Source organism: Desmodus rotundus, chromosome 4 (genome assembly GCF_022682495.2).
Source record: "Desmodus rotundus isolate HL8 chromosome 4, HLdesRot8A.1, whole genome shotgun sequence".
NCBI classification, from domain to species: domain Eukaryota; kingdom Metazoa; phylum Chordata; class Mammalia; order Chiroptera; family Phyllostomidae; genus Desmodus; species Desmodus rotundus.
In genome coordinates, this window is record NC_071390.1 from 47,552,273 (window position 1) to 47,578,753 (window position 26,481).

Consider the following 26,481-nt stretch of genomic DNA (forward strand, 5'->3'; position numbering starts at 1 on the left):
AGACAGCATTCCAAGCTAAGCAAAAAAGGTAAAGGATTCATCTGCCTCTAGTAGTGATTTAACAAATACTCATTAGTAAACTACTATCCATACCTACCTACCAACATAACCTCCATGCCTAAGATCATGAAAATCTGGTAAGATCCTATAAAATATTCTTAGTGAGGTAAAGTACAAGAAAGCTGACATTTACCTTGAGTTCTGCAATAATTAAACCTGCTGTGTTAAGCATCATTACCATTCATCCAAAAAAATATATTACAAATTAAAGCAGAAGGTTAAGACTCAACAACAAGAAAGGATGTTTACAGTATTTACAAGATAGAAGAGTGAAGTCTGGCATGGTGGTAAGTGGTATAAAAGATGAATAACATACCTTAATTTAACTACCTTAATATTTTATACCTACATTAACCTCTCAGAAATAAACTAACACTAGAAACCTATTAAATAATGACATTGTAAAGAAAAATAACTGCCACAGAAAATACTTAAGCGCCATAGTGTTGAAGTTAAAAGAAATTGTAAATCAATACAGCTGCATTCTTATCTGAATTTACACCTTAACAGTTAGTTTTTAATTGTTATAGTTAAAGCAAAATTCACATAATAATAATATTTGTGATATTTGATTTCAAAATATGTACAGCCTGGCCCTGGCTGGATAGCTCAGTTGGTTAGATTTTTGTCCCAATACAGAGAGGTTGTGGGATGATCCCGTCAGAGCACATACAAGAATCAACCAATGAATGCACAAGTAAGGAGAGCAATGGGTAGATGTTTCTGTTTCTCTTTCTTTCTTTCTCTCTCTCGCTCCCCATTCCTCTCTCTTTCTAAAATCAGTAAGTAAAAGTTAAAAAATAAAGTAAAATATGTATAGCCAGGAAAACAGCATAAAATGTGACCATATTCCCCAAAATTCTCATTACCCCACAAATTATTTTCAATTTGGCTTGTACAGCCTTTACAAAATAAGGACACCTCATAGTCACAAAACTTTTAATAGCTAGTGATGCTACTTGAAACTAGATGATTAGGGGAATAAAAAATACTTCAAACTAAGCCAAATAAAATTATGTATTTAAAATGTTACCACAAGGAGAAAAATAGAAGAATTAGGATATATTTTAGGAAAGTAAAATGTTTTCATTTTAATTTTTTCTTCTAATGTATGGGAAACAACACAATAAATTATGCATTTAAAATCTGCCCAAGGTGATTGAACAGTACTTGTTAAAGAAGACCCACATACTATATATTCTATATTCTCTGTACCAAAATCTAAACAATGCAGACTGGTTTTCTCTATTTGTTTTATATCACCATAATTATGTTCTGAAACCAAAGCTTCATACAATAAGAACTTAAAATAGCAGTAGTTAAAATATGAAACCACAAACTATTTAAAGTATTTAGAGGTATGCAAATGTAAAGGGTATATTTAAATCCTGGTTTGCTTTTAAAGCTTGATAAAAAATATGGGCTTAGGACTAGAGACATTATTTGACATTTCAAAATTAAATGATATAATTATTAGAAATACCAAACAAAAAAATTTTCAACTTACCTGGTTTCTTTCTGGATTTTTCATGACCCAGCTGTCCTAGATCGTTACATCCACATGTGTATACTGTTCCATCATCCAGAACAAATACAGTATGTCTGAGTCCACATCCTACGTCTCGGACCTTTTTGTTTATAAAAAAGTCACTTTTTCTGGGCTCTAATACAATTTCTTCATCAATTCCACCCAAACCTAGCTGTCCAAAAGATGCATTTCCCCAGCACAACATGTTTATAATTCTTTAGGTCTTCCAGTTTCAATAAAAAACTCCCTTCTGAAACAGTGGGAAGTTGGAGGTATCCCTATATCTGAGGAGATAGAAAAAAAGTTAAGATGACTTCCAAGGAAATATGTATTGTTGCTCTTTCAAGAGCCAGGTTACAATCATCACTATGTACTAAACATAAAATCTATTTTATAATATGCTACATTTAAGTATCATTCAGTTTCAAAAAAAACCAATCAGATGCATTTAAACAAATATAAAATTAGAAACATTTAGGGGAAATGTATCATTTCTCCATGATTCTTTGTAAAATTTAAAACATGGTTTTTACTTTTTGTTATCTTGTGATAATTTACTAGAAATATCAAGTACCTTGATGAAATTCATCTTTTTCTTTTGGCTTTCAATAATTTCAATGGAAGAAATAAGACATCTATTCACTGCTTCAACAATCAAATAATTACACAGTGAAAAATTTTAAACCAACTACAGAAACATAAAAACCCTGAAACCTCCCTGAAGTCACAGGACAATTAAACCTTCTAATACCTACCTCCACATCAACAGAAAACTGATGTTCTTATCTGTAATAGAAAACCAATAATGGAAACTTTAAATTTCCCACAATTAAAATGACTTCCAATTATTCATGCCAATATTGAGGCCCTAAGAAAAAACTGTTCTCTTGTCAAGCCTTGAGCTTAAGAAAATCACCTCCGAAGACCATACATATTATTTTAAAAAATCAAAATAGTAACCCTCCGACCTCACTACAAGTTTAATTTTAAAACGAAATCAATGTTCGTAATTGTAATATTCACACAAAAGAAAGCAGGCACTTTACCATGAAGATTCTCCCCAAAATTCAACATTTTCTATCATGAGTGGTAACTGTGACTGAAAAATATTTCCCCTGGGCAATCAAAATCTACCTATACCTCCGAGACAACTATCTGAAGATGGAAAAAAACTGCAAGTAACCCAGCACTGCCGATTTTTCAAGAGTAGGGATGGGGGCTGGGCCATCAGTAATTTGGTGGAGAAATCCGTAGAACTTTCCAGTACAGAGTAATTCTTCCCTTGTAAAGGCACAGACAGGAGCCCACTTCATCTAAATCTACACAGATCTTTAAACACAACGCGTTACTAAATAATACAATTACAGGAAGTCAGTCTTATTCCCGTCGCAGTTACCCACATTCCTTACACAGAATCTGAGAAGTTTCAAAACCCAACTTTCCTACGTGCGGGCTAGCAAGTGCTGAAGCTGTCCCATTCCATGACCCCATCCAGTCACAGAAGTTTGATTTCACTCTTTTGGAACCTCAGAACTTGATAGTTCCCGAGAGCTTTGCATTGTCTCCGGTTTTTTGTTGTGGTGGTTTTAAAGAGGGCAGGAAAATACCCCTTTATTGGAGCGCACGAGGTTTAACCAATCTTCTCTCTAGAAAGTCGGAAGGGGTATAAGAAAGGCGTCCGCACGCCAGCAACAGGTAGGGGAATGAGGAGCAGTTTTATTCTCGTTAACATCCACTCGGATCAGCTCAGGAGAACCAGAGGAGAGAGAAACTCTACACACACCCAGCCTCGCGGGTCGACCAGTCAACTACAGCAGCCGCCAGTCCTCTGAAGTCGCGGAGCCCCGTGACCGAGGATCGGCACCTCCGAGGCCCCCAGTCCGAGGGAGCCCTTCCCCAGGGAGGTGCGACATTCCAACCCCTAGCCAGGGAGCCTCGACACAGCCTGGTCCCCCGCCCCCCACCACGAGGAAGCGCTGAGAAAGCACCCTGCGCCTGGCTGGCCTGTATCCGCCCAGCCTGGCCTGCCCCATCCCTAACGCCGCCGCACGCCCCCGAACCCACTGGGGCAAGGACTCACCCAGCCCCTCAGGGAAGGAAAAGCCCTGGGAGATGGAGGCGCCTCCCTAGAAGGCGACGCAGCACCGCAGCACAGGCAGGTCTCCAGCGCTCGAACTCCCTCCTTTACCCAGGGGCGGCTAACACCAGGCAGGGCTCCTCTGACGTCGGTGCTGCTGCTCGCTGCTCGCAGCTCCCCTCCCCGGCTTCTGTTAAACTTTACCGAGTTCCTCCGAGAAAAGCAGCCGCCACCGCTGTCCAGTCCAGAGACAGCCGTCAGCGACCTGGATGGAGCAGGAGGGGAAGGACTGGAGCCTACTGGGGCGGAGAGCGTGAAGGGAGGGGAGAGTTGGGGAGAGACAGGGGAGAGGGAGAGGGGGAGGTGCCTAGGCTGGGGTGGAGCGGGAGAGGGGTCGGCCGGAAGTGAGCCACGGAGCACGCGCGCTAGCCCGCCCACTTCCCGGCCTGCGCGACTGCGCAGGAATCCCTCCTGGGCACACCGCCTCGGGCGCCTGCGTGGTGTGCTGCTTTGCGGTGCTTCAAGAGGCCAGAGCGACATACCTAAATTGGATTTTACGTAGACCCACTATGGTGCGGGCGTGTTTTGTAACAACGCTTCCTTTTAGTGAAGAAAATCTCTTGGTTTTTCGGTTTGTCTTTCCACTTCGGTTTATCTTATTCTGCCTTTTTCCAAGGAGAATTTTAAGTGGCAGGTGAAATATAAATATAGTTATGAGGCGGGTGAAGCCTTTTATTTTATCCCTTTGCCTCAGCTGGAGTTAATCTGGGTATGACAGGTATATTCATAGCAATGGCATTAAATGTCAACACCACCAGTTAGGCTTCTGATATAGCGATGGCTGCCAACACTCTGCTCTCTCCCTGGAAGACGAACTTAACGTTGCAAAATCTTCATTCAGAGAAAACTAAGTAGTGCATTTGACTACAGTCCGTGCGTTATAAAAACAATGTTTGGATTTCCTTGGCCAGTCTACTTAACATACTCTCATAAAAAAGAGTAAACTTGAAAGAAGGTACTTTTGGTTATGTATGTTAGACTTTGCTAGAACCTGTGACTTAAAGTGAATGTTGAAACCTTAAGAAAGAATTCCACAATAGGTCATATTTCTTTATGTCATTGAAAAGTATATTTCAGATTAGTATGTGCTAGAATGTGTATAAGTATGTGTATTAGTTTCCTAGGGCTGCCATTAACAAAATACCACAAAGTGGATGGCTTAAAACAACAGCAATTTATTGTCTCAGTTATGGGAGCCAGAAGTCTGAAATCAAGGTGGCAGCAGTACTGGTTCCTTCTTGGGCTCTGAAAGAATTTTTTTTTTTCCCATTCTTCTGTCCTAGTTTCTGGTGGTTGTTGACAGTCCTTGGCATTCACTGTAATCTGTCTCCATCTCCACATGGTGTTCTTTCTTCCCTGTTTGTCTCAACAAGTCTGAGCATTATCTAGTGTCCAAATTTCCCTCTTCAAAAGAAACCAGTCATTGGATCAAGGCCCACCCTAATCCATTATGACCTCTTTTTAACTGGATTATATCTGTGGAAACCCCATTTCCAAATAAGATAACATTCTCAGGTAGTGGAGATTAGGACTTCAACAAAGGTCTTTGGGGGGACCCAATGCAACCAACAACAGTATGTTACAGAAATAAGTGTAAAAATGACAAGATGCTTAAGGGAAAAAAGCTAAATTCAACATTGGGAGTGGTGAGAATACCCATAAAACATACTTTATTCCTATTTTGATAGCTTCATTGCCTTTTTAGGACTTTTGTTCTCTTTTAATGTTAAGGATTTAATGCCTCAAAACATGAGGTCTGTCCAGAAGTTATCCAGCCACGTAATATGAAAAATAGAGACATTTATTGAAGAAAACACTAGATACAAGAAACATTGTACATAGGACAGTGAAGCCTCAATCCCCTTCAAAGTAGGCTCTTTGGGACCTCACACCGTTCTCCCAATCACCATCAGCTGCCCGGTTGTATTTTCCTGAATCTCATCTACAATCTGAAATCTCTTCCCTTTCAAAGGTGATTGTAGTTTTGGGAAAAGCCAGAAGTCCCAGGGCACCAAATCTGGGCGGTAGGGAGGCTGAATCACCTGGGTGATTGGATATTTCATCAAAGCACCATACACGAAAAGACATGCGTAAGTGGGCATATTGTTGTGATGAAGCTGCCAATCACCAGCTGCCCATAGCTGTAACCTTCTGAATTACCTGAATAGTTTCTGGGGAGGAATGTTCAAGCTTAATGCAAAATTTGATGCCGATTCATTGCTCTACTCCCTCAGTCATTTTCAATGTAACAGCCACACAGTACACATGCTCACTCAAAGGGCACCTACCACACCCCCCACACACACTGACTAGTACAGTGAGGATGTCAGTTCACACATGGGCATTCCAATCCACTCACCTTGGCTGCCAGGTTACATGGATGTAGTAGCACAAACCATTTTTCTTATACTAACAATGGTTGGACTTTTTCCAGGTAGACCTCATTTATTATTAAAGAGGAAGTTACGAGATTTGAGATACGTACTTGATGGTGCAACAAATCAATACTAAAATTTGAGTGACCTAAATTTTGAGTAAAATTAAGGTGTATTTTTTTTTACCTTCTCAACAGGTCAAGTGGATGTTCCTACTACTGAGTGAAAGGTGATTTCCAGGAACCTGAGGAGATGAGGGCAGAGGATGCTTCTTAAAACCCTTATCTGGAAGGTGCCACATATTACTTCAGCACATATAACATTAGCAAGTACTATGTACCTAGATGCAAGGGAACAGAGACACAGTCTTTGAGTTCCCAGGTACTACTTTATACTATGGAAAAGAGAGCCTTAATTGGTGGACAATTGTCTCTGACACCTGGGTGCATCTTTCTCTGGAATTTTTTTTGGAGGGATAGATAATTTTTATGAGTTCATTTGAGTAAAACTGACGACTTATGCGAAGAGCAAGATTTCAAATGCTCTTCCCTCTAATATTTTTAAAGATAGGTCTTACTTGTAGAAAGTGAAATGGACATTTCTAGATGCTCCTTTTAACCTTATAACTCTATGAAACAGTTGTGTAAGATCTTAAAAAATAGCAGGTGATTATCTTTAAAATGAGATGGCTATAAGATAAGAGGGGTACTAGGAAATTTGCTGCATAAAAGCAGCATGAGATTGATGAGGAGCATGGCCTCTGGTGCTAGTTTGTCTGGATTCAGAATCCAAGTCTACAGGCCACCTCAAACCTCTCTCCTAGTCTCAAACACACCCATAGACATTTACTAATAATCTGTGTTACAGAAAATTTCTTCTCAGTACAATTGCTATAAATGGGGGATGTGAATTTTCATATCTCACAGGGCTGTTATGGGGATTTAGTAAGATAACATGTACAGTGCCTCCAACCTAACAAGTGTTTTATAAATGATAGCTGTCATTCTTACTAATATCATCTCTTGTAAACTACAAGTAATAAAAGAACATTTGGGGAAATATTCCATATCACCAATAATGAAATAATTTTAGTTTAGAACAAAATAAAATACTTTTTTACCTACTACATTATCATTTTAAAAGGTAACATTCAGACTGTTGAGACACCACTAAGATAGGTACTCATACTGTTCATGCTGGACCTCATCTCACTTCCTTCATTCAGTTCTCTGCTCATGTCATCTCTCCAGTCTTCCCTGACTATCCTATCCAAAAACTACCCCCTCACTCTCTATAATCTTATACTACTTTATTTTCTTTATACATTTACGTTACCTGATATTTTTATGTATAATTCATAAATGTATATCACATATGTAAGAAATAAATAAAAACAGATAATCATAACTTCTTATATATAAGAAGTTATATATATATAACTTCTGGTCTACAGCATGTGCCCGAAAATTATTTATTGAATTATTAATTAATGGTGCTGGCAGCATTATAAATTACCAGTCTTTTAATAAGTATTTGGGTAATACATTTCAGGAGACAGTAAATTTCACTTAACAGTTCATAATAATAGCAATATTTATTGTGATATAATGTACTGAGCTATCAGTATTATATCACTTCTTGGACTCTGTGCTAAGGAAATGCAAGATAGATTTTTAAAATAGTTATCAAACACCTACTATGTACCAATTCTAGTAAAAGGGATAGATAAAAACAGAGGCAGGAAAATAAAAGTATGAACCAAGATTTTCATTGTAATGTTATTTCTAATAGCAAACATTTAAAAGAACCTTAGTTCCAACAATGGGGAAATGGGATGAGTGGCAAGGTTAAGCCTTTTATTCTTAACTTTGGAAGGAAAGATGGTATTGACCAAAATAATTTGTCACCAGTTGCCACAAATCATGGGTTTCAGCTTGACTAGACAACTGGAAAAGTCTCCTCTAATCATTTTACCCACTCTTGCTATCTTAGGTGAGAGCCCCCATTTCACCAAGCAATTGCATGGCCTCACTTTCTTAGGTCCCTCACTTAATCCCTAAGAACTAAAGAGTCCTGCTCTTTTCATCCCCTGTCTTATGGGCCCCATTGTTATTTCTGCTTGGCCTTTGAGCTAGCATTATGGCTTCAGCCTGAAATGTATGCAAGGCATATCTTTTATGAGATTCTTCAATATGTCTTTACTGCGCACTTACTCTGTGCTGCCTTCCCAGTTCTAGAAGAAAAAAAAAAACTAGGCAGGGAAATAAAATTATTTCAAATTTTAATAAATACTAAGGGTACAGACAAGGGGTAGAGATAGAGAATGATAGAGAAAGTCCTTGAAATTGAATGGACAGTGAAAGTTTAAAGAGGAGTTGCTATTAAAACTAAGAATACCATGGAGAGTAGTAGAGTTTGTCGCCCACCCCCATCTCCTCATCAGGTCCAAGCCCTTTTCCCTGGGGAGATGGTAACCATACTCTATTCCATAATCCTTATATGAATTTGCTTCCAACCAGCTATGAAGAGGAATAAAGAAAAGCTGGACCATTACCCAGTGGGGACCACAACAGTGGTTTGGACCATTACTCTGCACGTGGGCCAGAAGTGTACAAGACCTTAAGCTGACCTTTTCTAATAGCAAATGATGACTGGAGTATACTAATCTTCTGTCTCTGTGCTTATGGTAGGAGATGGCTTAAACCAATAACTTACAGTGGCATTGAAAAAAATGTGAACAAAGCGAAGGATCAAGCCCTGTGAAGAGAGGGGTGAAAAAACATTCCAGGTGGAGGGAGCAAAGCAAAGCCCTTGAGAGAAGAAAGAACTTGGCATTTCCAGGAACTGAAAGAAAATTAGTATAGACGGAGCACAGGGGCACTGATAGGCAGTCGGAGTCCAGATCCAGTAGGGCACACTAAGGAGTTTTATTCTACATACTGTTCAAGGGTTTTATGCCAGGAGCAGGGGCAACAATTATGTGTTTGCTGCTAAATTGGATAGGACTGCTGAATTACAGAAGGGTCAAAATGGAAGATACAGATTATTTAAGCAGGCTTTTCAACAATCCAAATGAGAGAATAGATGTGAGAACTAAGGTGGTTGTGATGTAGATAAAGTGAAGAAAGGAGATTTAAAACATACTATGGGGATGGGGTTAACAGGGTTGTGATGGATGGTTTCTAGAGAATCAGAGAATGGCAGGAATGCTAGGTCACCGGTAGTTTACTGATGTTATCTGTTATGATACATGCCATTTAATCTGTGACATAAAGAGTAATAATTCTGAATATTTATTATAGAATCCTTCTTAACTTTCATTCTCACAAATATACTAACCTCTTTTCCTGCTCCAAATTTACATTTCAGCTGCAATTTCCTTCTCAGCATCTCAGTGTGAAACAGTAGTAATGTTCATATAATGAATATCTGAAACATTTTTAAAATGCTCTTTTTATAACTCCTTATAACTTCTTTGTGTTTGCTTTTCATCCCCTAATTATTAGAAATTCAGCTGGCATTGAAACAGGCATAAGCCTGAAAAATCACATGTAATGTGTCCCTTGACCAGTATGTGGGGATGTGTTCATGTCTTTGAAATTACAGTGTATACAGTGTGAGTACTCCAGTTACTATACTTTCTGAACAGAGAAAGTGCTCAAGGTGCCCTGTTTTGTGTGTGTGTGTGTGTCAGTAAAGAATAAAAATTGGTTTTAAAAACAAAACACTCAGCTGAATCATAAACTATGCTTTAACATTAATTTTATCCCACAGCAATAATAAGAGGAATATCCTGCAAGTTCTAACTAATAATGAGAGCATCACCAAAACAATATGATATGAAGAGTGGGATCTATGTTTATATGAATCTGTTTTAAGTCTACATGTTTTTCTTTTAAAGGAAAAAATTAAAATAGCAATAAAGAGGAGGAATTTCAACCATGGAGTTTAACAGTCAAACTTCTGGGTAGCAAACTATTTTGTTGCTACTGGTTTTGAAGGGTCTTACAATCTGAGGTAGGAAAGCTCTAGTTTAGCTGTCAGGAATCTGAAATCTGGGGGACTTCTGGCTAAGGTGGAGGTGTAGGTAGACACACTGTGCCTCCTCGCACAACCAAAAGAAGGACAACAACAAATTTAAAAACAAAAAAACAACCAGAACTGCCAGAAAATTGAACTGTATGGAAGTCTAACAACCAAGGAGTTAAAGAAGAAACATTCATCCAGACCGGGAGGAGGGGCAGAGATGGGCAGCTGGGCAGAGAGGACTCACGGCAAGGCAGAAGCTGGCAGACCAGGTGAGGTGGTGGCTGGCGGACTGGGCGATCCCACATTCGTGTGCAGATAAACCAGGAGGAACAACTGGGGAGCAAGACCGCACAACCCAGGTTTTCGGGGGGTGGGGGCAGTAAATAAAGCCTTAAAATTTCTGACTGAAAACACCTGTGAGGGTGGAGGCAACAGCAGGAGAAACTCCCAGCCTCACAGGAGAGTTCATTTGAGAGACCCACAGGGTCCTAGAACGTACACAAAACCACCCACCTGGGAATCAGCACCAGAAGGGCCCAATTTGATTGTGGGTAGTGGGGGAAGTGACTGAAAGCTGGCAGAGAGTGGAGCAAGTGGCATTGTTCCCTCTCAGACCCCTCTCCCACGTACAATGTCATGACAACGCAGCCTTGTTGTGCCCCGCCCTGGTGAACACCTAAGGCTCCACCCCTTATGACATAACAGGCAGTGAGACAAAAATATGGCCCAAATGAAAGAACAGATCAAAGCTCCAGAAAAAATTCAACTAAGCAACCAAAACCTGTTAGATGTAGAGTCCAAAACACTGGTAATCAGGATGCTCCAGAAAACTCGCTGGGTACTTCAACAGCATAAAAAAGACCCAGGCAGTAATGAAGGTTGCAATATATGAAATAAATAAAAATCTGCAGGGAACCAACAGTAAAGGGAAGGAAACCAGGACTCAAATCAACAGTTTGGAGCAGAAGGAAGAAAGAACATTCAACCAGAACAGAATGAAGAAAACAAGAATGCAAAAAAATGTGGAGAGGCTTAGGAACCTCTAGGACAACTTCAAACATTCACATCTGAATCATAGAGGTGACAGAAGGAGAAGAGGAAGACCAAGAAATTGAAAACTTATTTGAACAAATAATGAAGGAGAACTTCCTTGATCTGGCAAAGGAAATAGACTTCCAGGAAGTCCAGGAAGCCCAGAGAGTCCCAAAGAAGATGGGCCCAAGGAAGCACACACCAAGGCACATCATAATGAAATTACCCAAGGTTAAAGATAAGGAGAGAATCTTAAAAGCAGTAAGAGGAAAGGAGACAGTTACCTACAAAGGGTTTCCCATTAGACTATCAGCTGATTTCTCCAAAGAAACCTCACAGGCAAGAAGGGGCTGGAAAGAAATATTCCAGGTCATGAAAGGCAAGGACCTACATCCAAGATTACTCTATCCAGCAAAGCTATCATTTAGAATGGAAGGGCAGATAAAGTGCTTCCCAGATAAGGTCAAGTTAAAGGAGTTCATCATCACCAATCCCTTATTATATGAAATGTTCAAAGGACTTATCTAAGAAAAAGAAGATCAAAAATATGAACAGTAAAATGACAACAAACTCATAGCTATTAACAACTGAACCTAAAAAAATCCCCCAAAACAAACTAAGCAAACAACTAGAACGGGAACAGAATCACAGAAATGGAGAGCACATGGAGGATTATCAGTGGGGGAGTGGGAGAGGGAAAAAGGGGGAAAGGTACATAGAATAAGTAGCATAAGTGGTAGGTAGAAAATAGACAGGGGGAGGTGAAGAATAGTATAGGAAATGTAGAAGCCAAAGAACTTACATGAACTAAAGAGGGGGAATGTGGGTGGGAGGGGGTGTGCAGGGTGGAGGGGAATAAAGGGGGGAAATGGGACAACTGTAATAGCATAATCAATAAAATACATTTTAAAAAAAGAAATATGAAATCTGGGAAATTCACTTTATTTTGTTTCTTATGCCAGGTCCCATATAACCTTCATACGTCAAAAGGCAAGATTTTATATATGTGTATATATATTATACATACATATACATATCTGTGTGTATATATATATATTTAAGTAGAATGTCTTGCTGACTTTAAATAGGATCAGCACTAAAACTAATTGTAACCACAAGTCTTTATCAAATTAACAGTACTACTTCTTTGAATAAAAACTAGGCACAGAATAATTGTTTTCATATATTGAATTCTTTATTAATAACTTTCAAAGTAATGATATAAAATAAACAGCCTTGTTATGCATCTTATTTGATTATCACTTTTTTAAAAGCAAATTGACAAAACATTTCAGATTCTTAATTAAACATTAAAAATCTTATGAAAGCACAGAGGACCACAAAATAGCTGGAAACCAAAAATAAATAAAACAAGCATTTTATGAATAGATTGATCAATAGAGTTTGAAAATGTATTCTATAGTCTCAATGTAAGATGTGATAGCCTGAAGGAACAGTTGAGAAGTAGTGACTGGGAAGGACAGTGTTCCTAAAGACAAATTAGAGTTGTCACCTCCACATTACCAACATGCAGTTTAACTATATTAAAATGACAGAAATGTTTGCCCAAGAAAAATGCCATGCAGTTCAAGCTGCTGTTTTACTTTTTTAAAAGGAGAATAATCACTCTTTATAAAATAAATATATTAGGAAGTGAATTTAAGTGTTTTCAGCTGCTGACTTTCAATAAAAAACAAACTTCATCTCTTCAATCTTTAAAAGGAAGCTAACTTCCAAAACGCAGCTTTTCAAACTGTTTCTATTCATAAGCTCTGATAGTGTTGACAATGGAATAGAAATACTGTGGAGTAGTAAGTGTTAGAATTGTTCTTGGAATAGAAAACATCTTTCTTTTTTTAAGTACTACACCATCAGAGAATATAATCACAGGCATACCTCTTTTTTAGCAGTTTGCTTTGTTGCTCTCCACAGGTGTTGCGTTTTTTACAAACTGAAGCAAGACCCTCCATCAGCAAAAAGATAATAACTCGCTTTATTGTAACACTCGCTTTATTACAGTGATTTGGAACCAAACTTTCGATATATCCAAGTTATGCCTGTACTCGCTTTATTTGGTGGTGGTCTTTTTTTCCCAGTATTATGGAGATATCATTGATATATAACAGTGTGTAAAGTTTAGTGTGTACAATGTGATGATTTGATACACATATATATTGTGAAGTGATTACCATGGTAAAATTAATTAACACCTCCACCACCTCAAAAATATCTTAAGTTGAATATATTCAGATGTGTCCTGTTATATGAATAATCATTATCTCTGTTTTGACTGCCTACAGTGGCTTCTCCAGGTTCTCCAATCCTTCTGGCTCCATAGTATAGCAAAAATCCTCAAGGGGAATTAAAAAATGGGCAAAGGACTTGAACAGACACTTCTCCAAGGAAGACATACAGAGGGCCCAGAGACATATGAAAAGATGCTCAGTATCACTAGCCATCAGAGAGATGCAAATTAAAACCACAATGAGGTACCATCTCACACCAGTCAGAGTGGCCAGCATAAACAAATCCACAAACAAATGTTGGAGAGGATGCGGAGAAAAGGGAACCCTAGTGCACTGTTGGTGGGAATGCAGACTGGTGAGGCCACTGTGGAAAACACTATGGAATTTCCTCAGAAAACTAAAAATGGAACTGCCCTTTGACCCAGCAATTCCGCTGCTGGGATTATACCCTAAGAACCCTGAAACACCAATCCAAAAGAACCTGTGTACCCCAATGTTCATAGCAGCACAATTTACAATAGCCAAGTACTGGAAGCAGCCTAAGTGCCCATCAGCAAACAAGTGGATCCAAAAACTATGGTATATTTACACAGTGGAATTCTACGGAGCAGAGAGAAAGAAGGAGCTTATACCCTTTGCAACAGCATGGATGAAACTGGAGAGCATTATGCTAAGTGAAATAAGCCAGGCGGTGAGGGACAAATACCATATGATCTCACCTTTAACTGGAACATAATCAACAAAAGAAAAAAGCAAACAAAATACAACCAGAGACATTGAGGCGGGGAACAGTCTAGCAGTGACCAGGGGGGAGTGGGGTGGGGACAGTGGAAAGAGGGGATTGCAGGAACTATTATAAAGGACACATGGACAAAATCGGGGGGGATGGTGGGGGTGGGGGAGGGAGGTGGGTTCAGCTGGGGTGGGGGGGAGGGAAGGGGAGAAAAGGCATACAACTGTAATTGAATAACAATAAAAATTTTAAAAAAAAAGAAAAGAAAAAAATCAAAAAAAAAATCCTCAAGGGGATATAAAAGAGAACTTTGAGATGCTGTTTAGCATATGTATCTTGTCTACTGCATTTGGTTTTTTAAAATTTTTTTATAATCCTCACCCAAGGACATTTTTTCATTGCTCTTAGAGACAGAGAGGAAGGGAGGGAGAAAGACAGAAAGAAACATCAATGGGTTGCCTCTTGTACACGTCCTGAACAGAGATTGAACCTGCAACCTAGGTACGCGCCCTGACCATCAATCAAACCTACAACTCTTTGGTTTATGAGATGACCAACCCACTGAGCCACACCAGCCAGGGCTGCATTTGCATATTTATATCCTTTAAGTTAATAAGCAATTTGTTTGATTATACCAATAACATATGAAGACATAATTTCTTTGCTTTTTGGCCATAATTATTTAAACCTTCATCATTCCTACCGCTAACTCATTTCCAACTTTCATCAGTTCCAGTCTGGACTTCAGCTGTGGACTCCCTATAGTCTTGGCTCTTTTGTCCATCCACACAGTCACCGGGGTGGTCTTTCTAAAAATGCAGATTTGATCACATATCTTTGTAATCTAGACATTCAACACCCCTATATAATTAAGTCTCTATCATCCTCTGCAAACACGTTCTTGCCACATCCTTCAAATCTCACCTTATCTTTATTTGATAAGCTATGAAATATGTTCTTTCACACCTTTCTACATTTTCATGTTGTTTCTTCAACCTAGTGAGATTACCAATTTTCAAGTCTCAGCTCAGACAGTTCTTTCTTAATGAAGACTCGTCCTGTCTATGACAAGTGAGAGAACCCCCACCCCCAAATTTGGTTCCATATTTTGTGTAGAACTTGCCACATTACAACATAATCAATTGCCTTCCTTCTCCATCTCACTTCCTTCTTCCTTCCTGCTAGCTCAAATTCAGGAACTTGGGTCTTTCCACCCTTGTATCCCCACGAATAAACAAATACAAATTGTTCCATATTAGTCAGAAGCTCTAGTTGCCAAAAATTTTTATCTTTGAGTAATGAAATATGGAAAATAATTGTTAGAAAATGTTTTTTGTACAAAATCTTTCAAAACAATGTCTCTAGGAAAAAAGATAAGAAGCCCTCAGTGGAGAAGACTCTGAACGTGTACAATATATAGTAAAGATCCATTAAATATTTGCCAATTGAGTAATTGTTCCTTGTTTAGATTATAATCTTTCTAAGGGAGGGACCTGTATGATACTTTTTTAAAAAATTCCCCCTAAGGCCTAGCAGAATACTATGTTAATAGAATATTCCCATGCCCTTTTTTATTGATTAACTGAATGAGTGAATCCATTATATCAAAACTAAATATCAACAGGAATTTCTAAGCCTGCCTCTTTGCATTCCTATGTATATTGAAATATATTTGATGACAGGGACTCTACTTACTGATTTTTATATTCCCAGGTCTTGACACACAGCACTGAACACTGGAAGTTTGATAAATCCCTGTTATCAAGATTCTCTTAGGGAAATATGCATCTGCTTGGCTCATCATTGTGACCTTGTGACTAAGGCAACATCTTACTGACAATAAAACCCTAGTAAATATTTGTTAGATACACATGATTTGGAAATATGGCTACTGGAAGGTACAACTAAAATCTAATATAAAAAGTTTATCCTGGTCTCTTGGATTCAGGAATAAATTTAGATTAGAGATAGCATGATTCTGAAAGCTATTTTATTTATTACTATGAAATAGCTCAACCCCACAGAGGTGGAGAGGGGTGGGCACAGAGAAGAGAGAAATTGGAAACAAACAAGTGAGACTCATAGGAGAAAATAGCTTCTCGGAGGGCAGCCACATGCTCTGATACCCACGGCAGCCGCATGAGGAAGCAGCCTAAAATTAGCAGGATGGGCAAGCCCAGGAAGAGAGAGTCAGGCAGCCTTCCCTGCACGTAACAAATGAGGTGAGGGGCTGGGAGTCCCGCGGTGAAACCCTCCTTAGCCTGTGGAGCTCCACCGCAGTTTGTGTCAGGTAAGGCCTTCCCTGGGAAATCACCCTGGGAGGCAAAGCAAGGATTTCTTAAGGGGATGACCAGACAATTGAAAGATTTACTATTGCCTAGTAAATTTTACTAGGAAATTTCCTGGTGCCTCCAGGAATCTAATGTTCAAGGGAACAATAAAAGTATTATATCTGTCCTCACCCAAGGTTTTCATCTGAACCCCTTTTCTCCTTGTGGAAATGGGCTCTCTGGGGTGTGTAGGTGCTGTTTTTTCAAGTGTAGAGAGGGGAGGCTGTCCTAGAAAATTTATAAAACCATATAGAAGAGGAATGAAGAAAGGGTACCTACAAATAATATTAAAATATATGTGTTACTTCAGAGGAAAGGTTAAACATTAAACAAAGTGGCAACAGTGTGCTTTTTTCATGAATGAGGTAGAGTGGTTGAGCTGGTCAAAGGCAGACAACAGAATCATGAAGGGGGCCAGGATTTTCTCAGTAGTATTATTTCATAAAGAATTAGACCGGTGATGTACTTTATGACACACATGAATTATTCCCAGTCAGAGTATTTATCTATCACTCTCCATGGTCTCTATAAGTTCCTGCCTTCTGCACTGGAATTCATTTTTATATTACCTACTGCCTTTTGAAATTATAGCTCATTAATGGCAAAACTCTCTAGTGCTATTAAGAGGGTGTCTCACAGGGTCACTCTGAAGGGATTGTGTAATTAGCAAAACAGAACTATTAAAAATTATAACTTTACTGAGATATATTCACATGCCACACAATAATTAAAGTGTACAATTCAGTGGGTTTTAGTATATTTACAGAATATAATTAATTATTGCTATAATTAATTATAAAGCATTCATCACCCTCCTACCAAAAAACTCATAATTATTTAGCAGTCATTCCTATTTGGACATTTCCTATATATGAAATCATATAATATATGGTCTTTTGTGAGCTTGCTTTCTTTTTCCTTTCTTTTTTTCTGTTTTAAGGGAATACTTAAGTAAATAACAAGAGAGAAGAAAAAACTCTTCCGTTGGGAGTATTAACTGTTGACTCATCATAAAGGGAAACTTTCATTGCCTCCAGGCTCCATTCTGAGTGACCATTTATAACCCATTACTCCAAAATTTTTCAGTTCTAGTGGTACTTCAGTGCTATATAAATATATATGATTAATAAATGGTTTTCAGTATTTAAAATTTTTATTTAATGATAATCTTGAATATGACCTGATGGGGTAAAGTGCATCCATTTATGCACATCCTCCAAATCTCACCTTATCTTTATTTGATAAACTATGAAATATGTTCTTTCACACCTTTCTACATTTTCGTGTTGTTTCTTCAACCATTTATAATAATATCCATTTATGATATTATTAGAAAATTAAATGGTTTAGTAAATAATAATCTTTTAGCAAATAATAAATGAAGTAAGATATAGTGCATGTAGAACAGTGCCTACCAAGTGTTAAATTTTTAGTAAATAGCCACATTTTCCTCCACTCTACTTTCAATGTTAAACATTTACTCATATTATAAAACATATAGAGCAGATTTGAAGAAAATCAACCTAGCCAAGTGCTCTGAACATACTAGTTACTCAATAAATGCTTATTAAAACAAGGAAGGGCAATTCAGTCATGGATATATGCATTATACACCTGTGACACAATTTCATAAAGACTATAAAAACAGTTTCATATGCTAGACTAGGAGGCACCAATTATAATTTCAAGTTTGAGCTGGTATCAACTGCAATTTGGATAACAGACTTACTTTCTCTAGTGTTCAATTCATCTACAGCTCCGGATATACTGGGTCATAGCTAAAACCATCCCCACTGTTCATAGAGTGGATATGTGTTATGACAAAGTCTCCAAAATACATCTGCCTTGTATTTATTTCATGTTAAAGGTCAGACATTGAAACCTAGGATTGCTTCTTAGGGAAGTCCAATGGTTGACTGTCATAAGATTTTGCAGCTTGTAATTACCTTAATGAAATCAACAGGTTCCATCATTTTGTCCTCAGCTGTCCAAGCTCAGAAATCTAATTTTTTTAAATTATTTTTTATTGTTATTCTATTACAATTTCCCCCTTTGCCCTCCTATGCCCAGCCTCCCCACCCCCAGCTCCTACAGTCAATCCCTGCACCATTGTCCATGTCCATGGATCATTCATACATGTTCTTTGACTAATCCCTTCCCCTTCTTTTGCCACTATCCCCCTCCCCTATCTCCTCTGGCTGCTGTCAGTCTGTTGTGTGTTTCCATGCCTCCGGTTCTATTTTGCTCATTAGTTTATTTTGTTCATTAGATTCCTCTTATAAGTGAGGTTATATGGCATTTGCCTTTCACCACCTGGTTTATTTCACTTAGCATAATAGTGTCCAGTTCCATCTATGCTATTGCAAAGGATAGGAGCTCATTCTTTCTTTCTGCTGCCTGGTATTCCATTGTGTAAATGTGCCACCGTTTTTTGATCCACTCATCTACTGATGGGTACTTAGGCTGTTTCCAGCACTTGGCTATTGTAACTAGTGCTGCTATGAACACTGGTATACATAAGTTCTTTTGAACTGGTGTTTCAGGATCCCCAGCAGTGGAATCACTGGGTCAAAAGGCAGTTCCATTTTTAATTTTTGAGGAACTTCCATACTGTTTTCCATTGTAGTGCACTAGTCTGCATTCCCACCAATAGTGCACTAGGGATCCCTTCTCTCTACGTACTCACCAGCACTTGTTGTTTGTTGATTTATTAATGACAGCCACTCTGACCAGTATGAGGTGATATTTCATTGTTTTAATTTGTATCTCTTTGATGGTTAGTGGTGTTGAGCAACTTTTCATATGTCTATGGGCCATCTGTATGTCTAGGTCCTTTGCCCATTTTTTAATTGGATTGTTTGTCTTCCTGGCTTTGAGTCATATGAGTTCTCTATTTATTTTGGAGATCAAACCCTTGTCTGAGGTATCATTGGCAAATATGTTCTCCCATACAGTCAGTTCCCATTTCATTTTGATGATGGTTTCTTTAGCTGTACAGAAGCTTTTTAATTTGATATAGTCCCATTTGTTAATTTTTCCCTTTATTTCCCTTGCCCTAGGAGATATATAGGCAAAAAATATTGCTATGTGAGATATCTGAAATTTTACCGTCTATGTTTTCCGCTAGGACTTTTATGGTATCATGACTTATATTTAAGTTTTTTATCCATTTTGAGTTTATTCTGGTGTATGGTATAGGTTGGTGGTCTAGTTGCATTTTTTTGCACATACCAGTCCAGGTCTCCCAACACCATTTATTGAAGAGACTATTTTTGCTCTTTTGTATGCTCATACCCCCTTTGCCAAATATTAATTGACCATAGAGACATGGGTTTATTTCTGGGCAATTTATTCTCTTCCATTGGTCTATGTGTCTGTTCTTACACCAGCACCAGGTTCTTTTGATTATATTGGCCTCAGAGTATAGTTTTATATCAGGTATTGTGATTCCTCCAACTTTATTCTTCTTCCTTAAAATTGCTGAGGATATTTGGGGTCTTTTTTGGTTCCAAATAAATTTTTGCAGTATTTGTTCTAGATCATTGAAATATGCCATTGGTATTTTAATCGGGATTGCATTGAATCTATAGATTGCTTTGGGTAGTATGGACATCTTAATGATGTTAATTTTTCTGATATATGAACAGGGTATATGCCTCCATATATTTGTATCTTCCCCAATTTCTTTCTTTAGTGTTCTATAGTTTTCTGAGTGTAGGTTTTTTACCTCCTTGGTTAAATTTATTCCTAGGTACTTTATTTTTCTTGTTGCTACAGTAAATGGGTGTTTTCCCCTAGTTTTTCATTCCAGTAGTTCATTGTTGGTATACAAAAATGCCATCAATTTCTGATTATTGACTTTGTATCCCTCTACTTTGCCAGATTCACTTACTAGGTCAAGTGGGTTTTTTGGTGCAGGCTATAGGGTTTTCTATGTACACTATCATGTCATCTGCAAATAATAACAGTTTTACTTCCTCCTTCCCAATATGGATGACTTTTATTTCTTTTTCTTGTCTGATCGATGTGACTAGAACTTCCAGTACTGTGTTGAATAAGAGTGGTGAAAATGGACGCTCTTGTTCTTGACCTTAAGGGGAAAACTTTTAGTTTTTGCCCTTTGACTATGATGTGGGCAGTAGGTTTCTCACATATGGTCTTTATTATGTTGAGGTATGCTCCCTCTACTCCCACTTTGCTGGGTGTTCTTATAATAAATGGGTGCTGGACTTTATCAAATGCCTTTTCAGCATCTATTGACATAGTCATGTGGTTTTTGTCCTTCATTTTGTTTCTGTGATATATTATGTTCATTGATTTGTGAATATTATACCATCCTTGCATCCCTGGGATGAATCCCACTTGATCATGGTATATGATCTTTTTAACATATTGCTGGATATGGATTGCCAATGTTTTGTTGAGGATTTTAGCATCTATGTTCATGAGACATATTGGCCTTTAATTTTCTTCCTTTGTTGTGTCTTTACCTGGTTTTGGAATTATGATAATTCAGGCCTTATAAAAAGAGTTTGGGAATCTTCCATCTTCTTGGATTTTTTTGAATAGTTTGAGAAGAACAGGAGTTCATTCTTCTTTGAATGTATGGTAAAATTCGCCTGTGAAGCCATCCAGTCTAGGACTTTTGTGTGCGCCAGGAGTTTTTTGATTATTGCTTTGATTTTGCTAGTTATCAGTCTATTTAGGCTTTCTGCTTATTCTTAATTCACTTTTGGAAGATTGTATGTTTCTAGAAATTTATCAATTTCACCCACATTGTCCAATTTCTTGGCATATAGTTGTTCACAGTAATTTCTTACAATACTCTGTATTTCTGTGATATCAGTTTTTACTTTTCCTCTTTCATTTCAATTTTGTTTATTTGGGTCCTCTCTTTTTTTCTTGATGAGTCTGGTTAAAGGTTTGTCAATTTTGTTTATCTTTTCAAAGAACCAGCTTTTAAATTCATTGATCCTTTGAATTGTTTTTTTAGTCTCTTTGTCATTTAATTCTGCTCTGATTTTCATTAATTCCTTCCTTCTACTCACTCTGAGCTTTATTTGTTTTTGTTCCTCTAGTTCTTTTAGATGTAAAGTTAGGTTGTTTATTTGAGATTTTTCTATCTTTTTTAGATAAGTCCGTATTACTATGAATTTTCCTCTCAGGTCTGCCTTCACTGTGTCCCATGGGTTTTGAGTTGTTGTTGTGTGTTCATTTTCATTTGTTTCCAGGTACTTCTGGATTTCTTCCTTGATCTCATTGTTAACCCATTCATTATTTAGTAACATGTTTTTCAGTCTCCATGTTTTTGGATGTTTTTGAATTTTTTTCCTTGAGGTGGGTTTCTAGTTTCAAGCCATTGCAATCTGAGAAAATGCTTGATATGATTTCAATTTTCTTGAATTCGTTGAGGCTTGATTTGTGTCCTATCATGTGGTCTATCTTTGAAAATGAATCATGTGCATTTGAAAAGAATGTATGTTTTTCTTCTTTGAGATGAAATGCTCTGTGGATATTAATTAAATCCATTTGATCTAGATTGTTGTTCAATGCCACAATATCCTTGTTGATTTTTTGTTTAGACAATCTATCCATTGTTGACAGTGGACTGTTAAAATCCCCTATGATGACTGTGCTGCTGTCAATGTCCTTCTTAAAGTCTTCCAAGAGTTTCCTTATATATTTAGGTGACCCTATGTTGGGTGCATATATGTTTACAAGGGTTATATCCTCTTGTTGGACAAATCTCTTAAGTATTATGTAATGACCATCTTTGTCTCTTGTTATGGCCTTTGTTTTGAAGACTATTTTGTCTGACATAAGTATTGCTACCCCAGCTTTTTTTTTCATGTCCATTTGCTTTGAATATTTTTTTCTAGCCCTTCACGTTCAGCCTATGTAGATCTTTTGTTCAAGGTGGATCCCTTGTAGACAGCATATATGTGGGTTGTGTTTTCTTATTCTTTCACCTCCTATGTCTTTTGATTGAGCATGTAATCAGTTTACATTTAAGGTTATTATTGATAGATATTTATTCATTGCCATTTTTTCCCTTTGTACTTGTGTTCCTCTCTCTTTTCCTTCATCTTCTTAAAGCAGTCCCTTTAGCATCTCTTGCAATGCTGGTTTGGTGGAGACGTACTCTTTTAGCCTTTTTTTTTTTTTTTTTTTTTGGTCTGGGAAGCTCCTTATTTTGCCTTCCATTTTAAGTGAGAGCCTTGCTGGGTAGCATAGCCTTGGTTGCAGGTCTTTGCTCTTCATTACTTGGAATATTTCATGCCATTCCCTTTAGGCTTGTAGTGTTTCTGTTGAGAAATCAGCTGATAGCCTTATTGGAGCTACTTACATATTATTAGAAGTTTCTCCCTTGCTGCCTTTAAGATTCTCTCTTTGTCTTTAAATTTTGCCCTTTTATTTATAATGTGTCTTAGAGTGGGCCTCTTTGGATTCATGTTGATTGGAGCCCTCTGTGCTTCCTGGACTTGCATGACTTTTTCCCTCACCAAGTTAGGGAGGTTTTCTGTCATTTTTTCAAGTAAGTTTTCTATCCTTTGCTCCTTTTCTTCCCTATGATACAAATATTGTTATATTTCATGTTTTCCTGCAGATCCCTTAAACTATCTTCATTCTTTTTTAGTCTGTTTTTGTTTTGTTGCTCTGACTGCATGTGTTTTTCTACTTTGTCTTCCAACTCACTGATTCGATCATCTTCATCTAGTCTGCTTTTAATTCCTTCTAGTGTATTCTTCATTTCAGATATTGTATTTTTCAATTCCTTCTTGTTCTTATTCATAGTTACTCTGTCCTTTTTCATGCTGATGTAATTCCCACTAAGTTCCCTGTAGTTCTCACAGAGTTTCTTTAGCAACCTTGTAACCATTACTTTGAACTCTATACCTGATCAATTGATTGCCTCAATTTAACTTAGCACTCTTTCTGGGGATTCCTCCTTTCCTTTAGATTGGGAATTATTTGTCTCCCCATTTCAGATGGCTCTTTTTGTTTGTTTCTGCGTGTTAGATTGATCTGTTTTGACTCCCTGTCTTTATCGGGTGGCCCTCTATGATAGGATTCTGTGGGTCTCAATGGTGCAGTCTCCTTGAACTACTGAGCTGGATACTCCAGGGATGCCCTTTATGCAGTTTATGTGGGCTGTCATTGTAATTCAGTTTTGGGTGTTGTTGGCTTATTCATTGGTGGATTCTCCCCTCTGGCTGACCGACTGAGAGTCACACCCCCACCACATCTTGTGTGGTGTTGTACAGGAGCTGCCTACAAGGCTCTCTTGGCAGCCGTAAGACAAATAGATCTTTGCCCCCACTTGCCAAGCTGTTTTTTAAAAATTCTTACAGTGACCCAGTACTTTTGCAAATTACTTACATTAACCAAATTCCCAAGATAATATAGCAGCCAGAATTCCAATTTGTTAATTTACAATGATACAGATAGCTTTAGAACAAAACAAATATGTTCTTCAGTCAACATAACTTTTTTCTATAAGGCAATCTATTTTTTAAAAAAACTAAATTGAAAAGTCAATAAAAGGAAAAAATAAAAAATAATTACAAAAATAAAAAGACTAAATTGACATTAGAATGCTACTGCATGAGCATGGATTGCAGCAAGAGAGGTAATTGTCATGGCATTTGGTATTGTTGGACTGGGACTCCAAGCTCTACCATCAAGAGCAGATAAAGCTCTTTTAAATGAGCATTGCTGATTCTTTCTTCTTTGATTTCTCTTTCCTACTTGTCACTCTGATTACTTCCTCAAATATAGATACTGTAGATGTAGATGTAGAAATATAGACACACAAATTTATATTTATACATGCACACATATTTGATCTATAAATAGATAGGATACTATCAATTAGGCAATGGCCAAATTTTGTTTTGCTTTTTCTTCTGGTGTATTTGAGGCTTTGGGGGTTTTTTGTTCTTGGTTTTTGGGTTTTTTGCCTTGAAGGGAGACATTTATTATTTTTTACCTATGTAAATGTAATATACCCTTTTTAGGAGTTTTTTAAAAGTACAGTTAAGAAAAAATATGAGAGAAAAACCTCTCATGATTCTACTACCTAGATATAGCCATTTAAAATTTTGGAATATTGTACTCCAGAATTTTAAAAAATAAAATAGGGTCTATGTCAACTATAATTAAGAAATAAAAATAAGTAAGTAAATAAATAAGGTCATATTATAAATACTGTTTTGAAGACTTTTTAAAATTCTGTATATCATAATTATTGTTCTATGTTAAAAATTGTATGTTGTTTCCAATTTCATCCTATTACAAACAGTTCTTTATAAACATCCTCATAATTATGTTGGAATGTAGTTCTTTTCTTAAGGTGTCTAAATTTACCCACCGTAGTCATTTTATGTTAATTTTCTATTTTAACCATTAATATTCAAGGTTCTCCATGTTTTTTTCTATCGTGTGAAACTCTTTCATATTTACACATTTGCTTTTAAAAGCATTTTGCTTTATATATCACATTTAGATTTTTAAATACTTTATATATTGTATTTTTATACTATTTACATATTTACTATTTACTTCTCCTGAAGTAAAAAAAAAAGACATTTCCTTCACTTTTCAGTAACTGAAAAGATGAATTAACTGAAGCATATGGAGTGATTTTCTCAAGATCATATAGCTAGTGTGTGAGAGAGCTGGGGTAGAAGGTTTTTTTTTTTTCTTAGATTATTAATTGCTCTCTCTTTTTTTATCCTCACTCAAGGATATGTTTATTGATTTTAGAGAGAATAAGGGGAAGAGACTGACAGAGAGAAAAACATAAATGTGAGAAACATCCATCAGTTGCCTCCCATATATGCCCCAACCGGGGCTGGAACCTACAATCTAGTTATGTACCCTGACTGAAAATCAGACAACACTCCCACCAACTGAGCCACCTGGCCAGGGAGGGCAGTAATTTCTCTCTTGTGAGCAAGACCCTTGTTAGGGTCATGAGACAATTGTAAAGGGTCCACAACTATGAATCAAGCATTGTCTGGAAACAGAGTACTATAGGCATATTATTTTTTAGAAAATGTTGCAATTAATAAACATAATTTTGTTGGAAATAAGTATTAAATTAATGGTTGTTTTTTGTTTATGTGTTTTCTAAATCAAAGGATAAAAATTGTATTTATCATCTCTTGGAAGATCCACAACCTTTTTTAATGTTGGAAAGGCGTCCTTGTACTTGAAAAAATTAGGAACCAGTGATTTTGGCCTTTGGGGTTCACTGTATTTGCTCTCAAGTATCATAAAATGGCTTAGAACTCTTGACAAAACCATGCTGTAAAAATATAGCCAGCAGGATTTTATCACAAATAAAATTTCCCCCATGATAAGAATTATGTTGCCCTGAAATATTCTTACTGGGTCTTGTTCTTTAGAACTTTCAAAGAAAAATGATTAGGTGGCTGAAACTGTATAAAGATGTAAGACGTGAAGATGTGAGACATGAAAGGCAATACATGTGAATAACTCTTTCTTGTCACAGTTTGTAGAAGTATTCTGGGCATTGGCAAGGCAGGAGAGCCAATAATAAATCACACTGCAGACTGGAGGCCCTTGCCTCGCATCTGAAAAGCTAACCATTTTATAACTCTACTAAATCAGAGTACCTAGAACCAGCCTAATGTGGATCCTCAAGGCAGAACCCTTACTGATCCTTACTTCAGACACTAATCAGAAATGTACAATTTAAGTAACTTTCCCTTAAGCTGTCTTTAAAACACAAAACATTTGTGAACATTCATAAATAGGTTACCTGGAATTAGAAGTAGTCCTATTCATAGGGACAGAGAGTACAATGGTGGTTGCCGGGGTCTGGGGGTAGAGGGGAATAGAAAGGTATTGTTTAATAGGTAAAAGTTTCAGTTTTGCAAGATTTAAAAAGTCTGGAGGTAGAAGTTGGTGATCATTGCACAACATGAAATACACTTAATGACACATTTAAAAATCTTCAAAATGGTAAATTTTATTTTATATTAT

The 26,481-nt window shown here is 37.3% G+C and overlaps 2 protein-coding genes across 7 annotated transcripts in view; one reads left to right on the forward strand and one right to left on the reverse strand.

The window, feature by feature from the left end:
- The window catches only part of LOC112305483 (probable E3 ubiquitin-protein ligase HERC4), a 146,347-nt gene extending 142,318 nt beyond the window's left edge, over positions 1-4,029 (reverse strand). For 4 of the 6 annotated variants that reach the window (XM_045196068.2, XM_053922699.1, XM_053922700.2 and 1 more), the window contains exons 1-3: positions 3,669-4,029; positions 2,344-2,374; positions 1,568-1,872 (exon numbers count right to left, since the gene is read on the reverse strand). In XM_045196068.2, the coding sequence (XP_045052003.2) occupies positions 1,568-1,793 (226 nt within the window). In that variant the 5' untranslated portion in view covers positions 1,794-1,872; positions 2,344-2,374; positions 3,669-4,029. The remainder of the gene's footprint in view (positions 1-1,567; positions 1,873-2,343; positions 2,375-3,668) is intronic. The other 2 variants (XM_024561212.3, XM_024561210.3) reach the window with 1 other exon arrangement.
- Positions 4,030-16,375: 12,346 nt separating this feature from the next.
- Positions 16,376-26,481, forward strand: part of MYPN (myopalladin) — a 112,253-nt gene continuing 102,147 nt past the window's right edge. The window contains exon 1 of the mRNA XM_053922952.1: positions 16,376-16,430. The gene's annotated coding sequence lies outside the window, so the exon portion shown is untranslated. The remainder of the gene's footprint in view (positions 16,431-26,481) is intronic.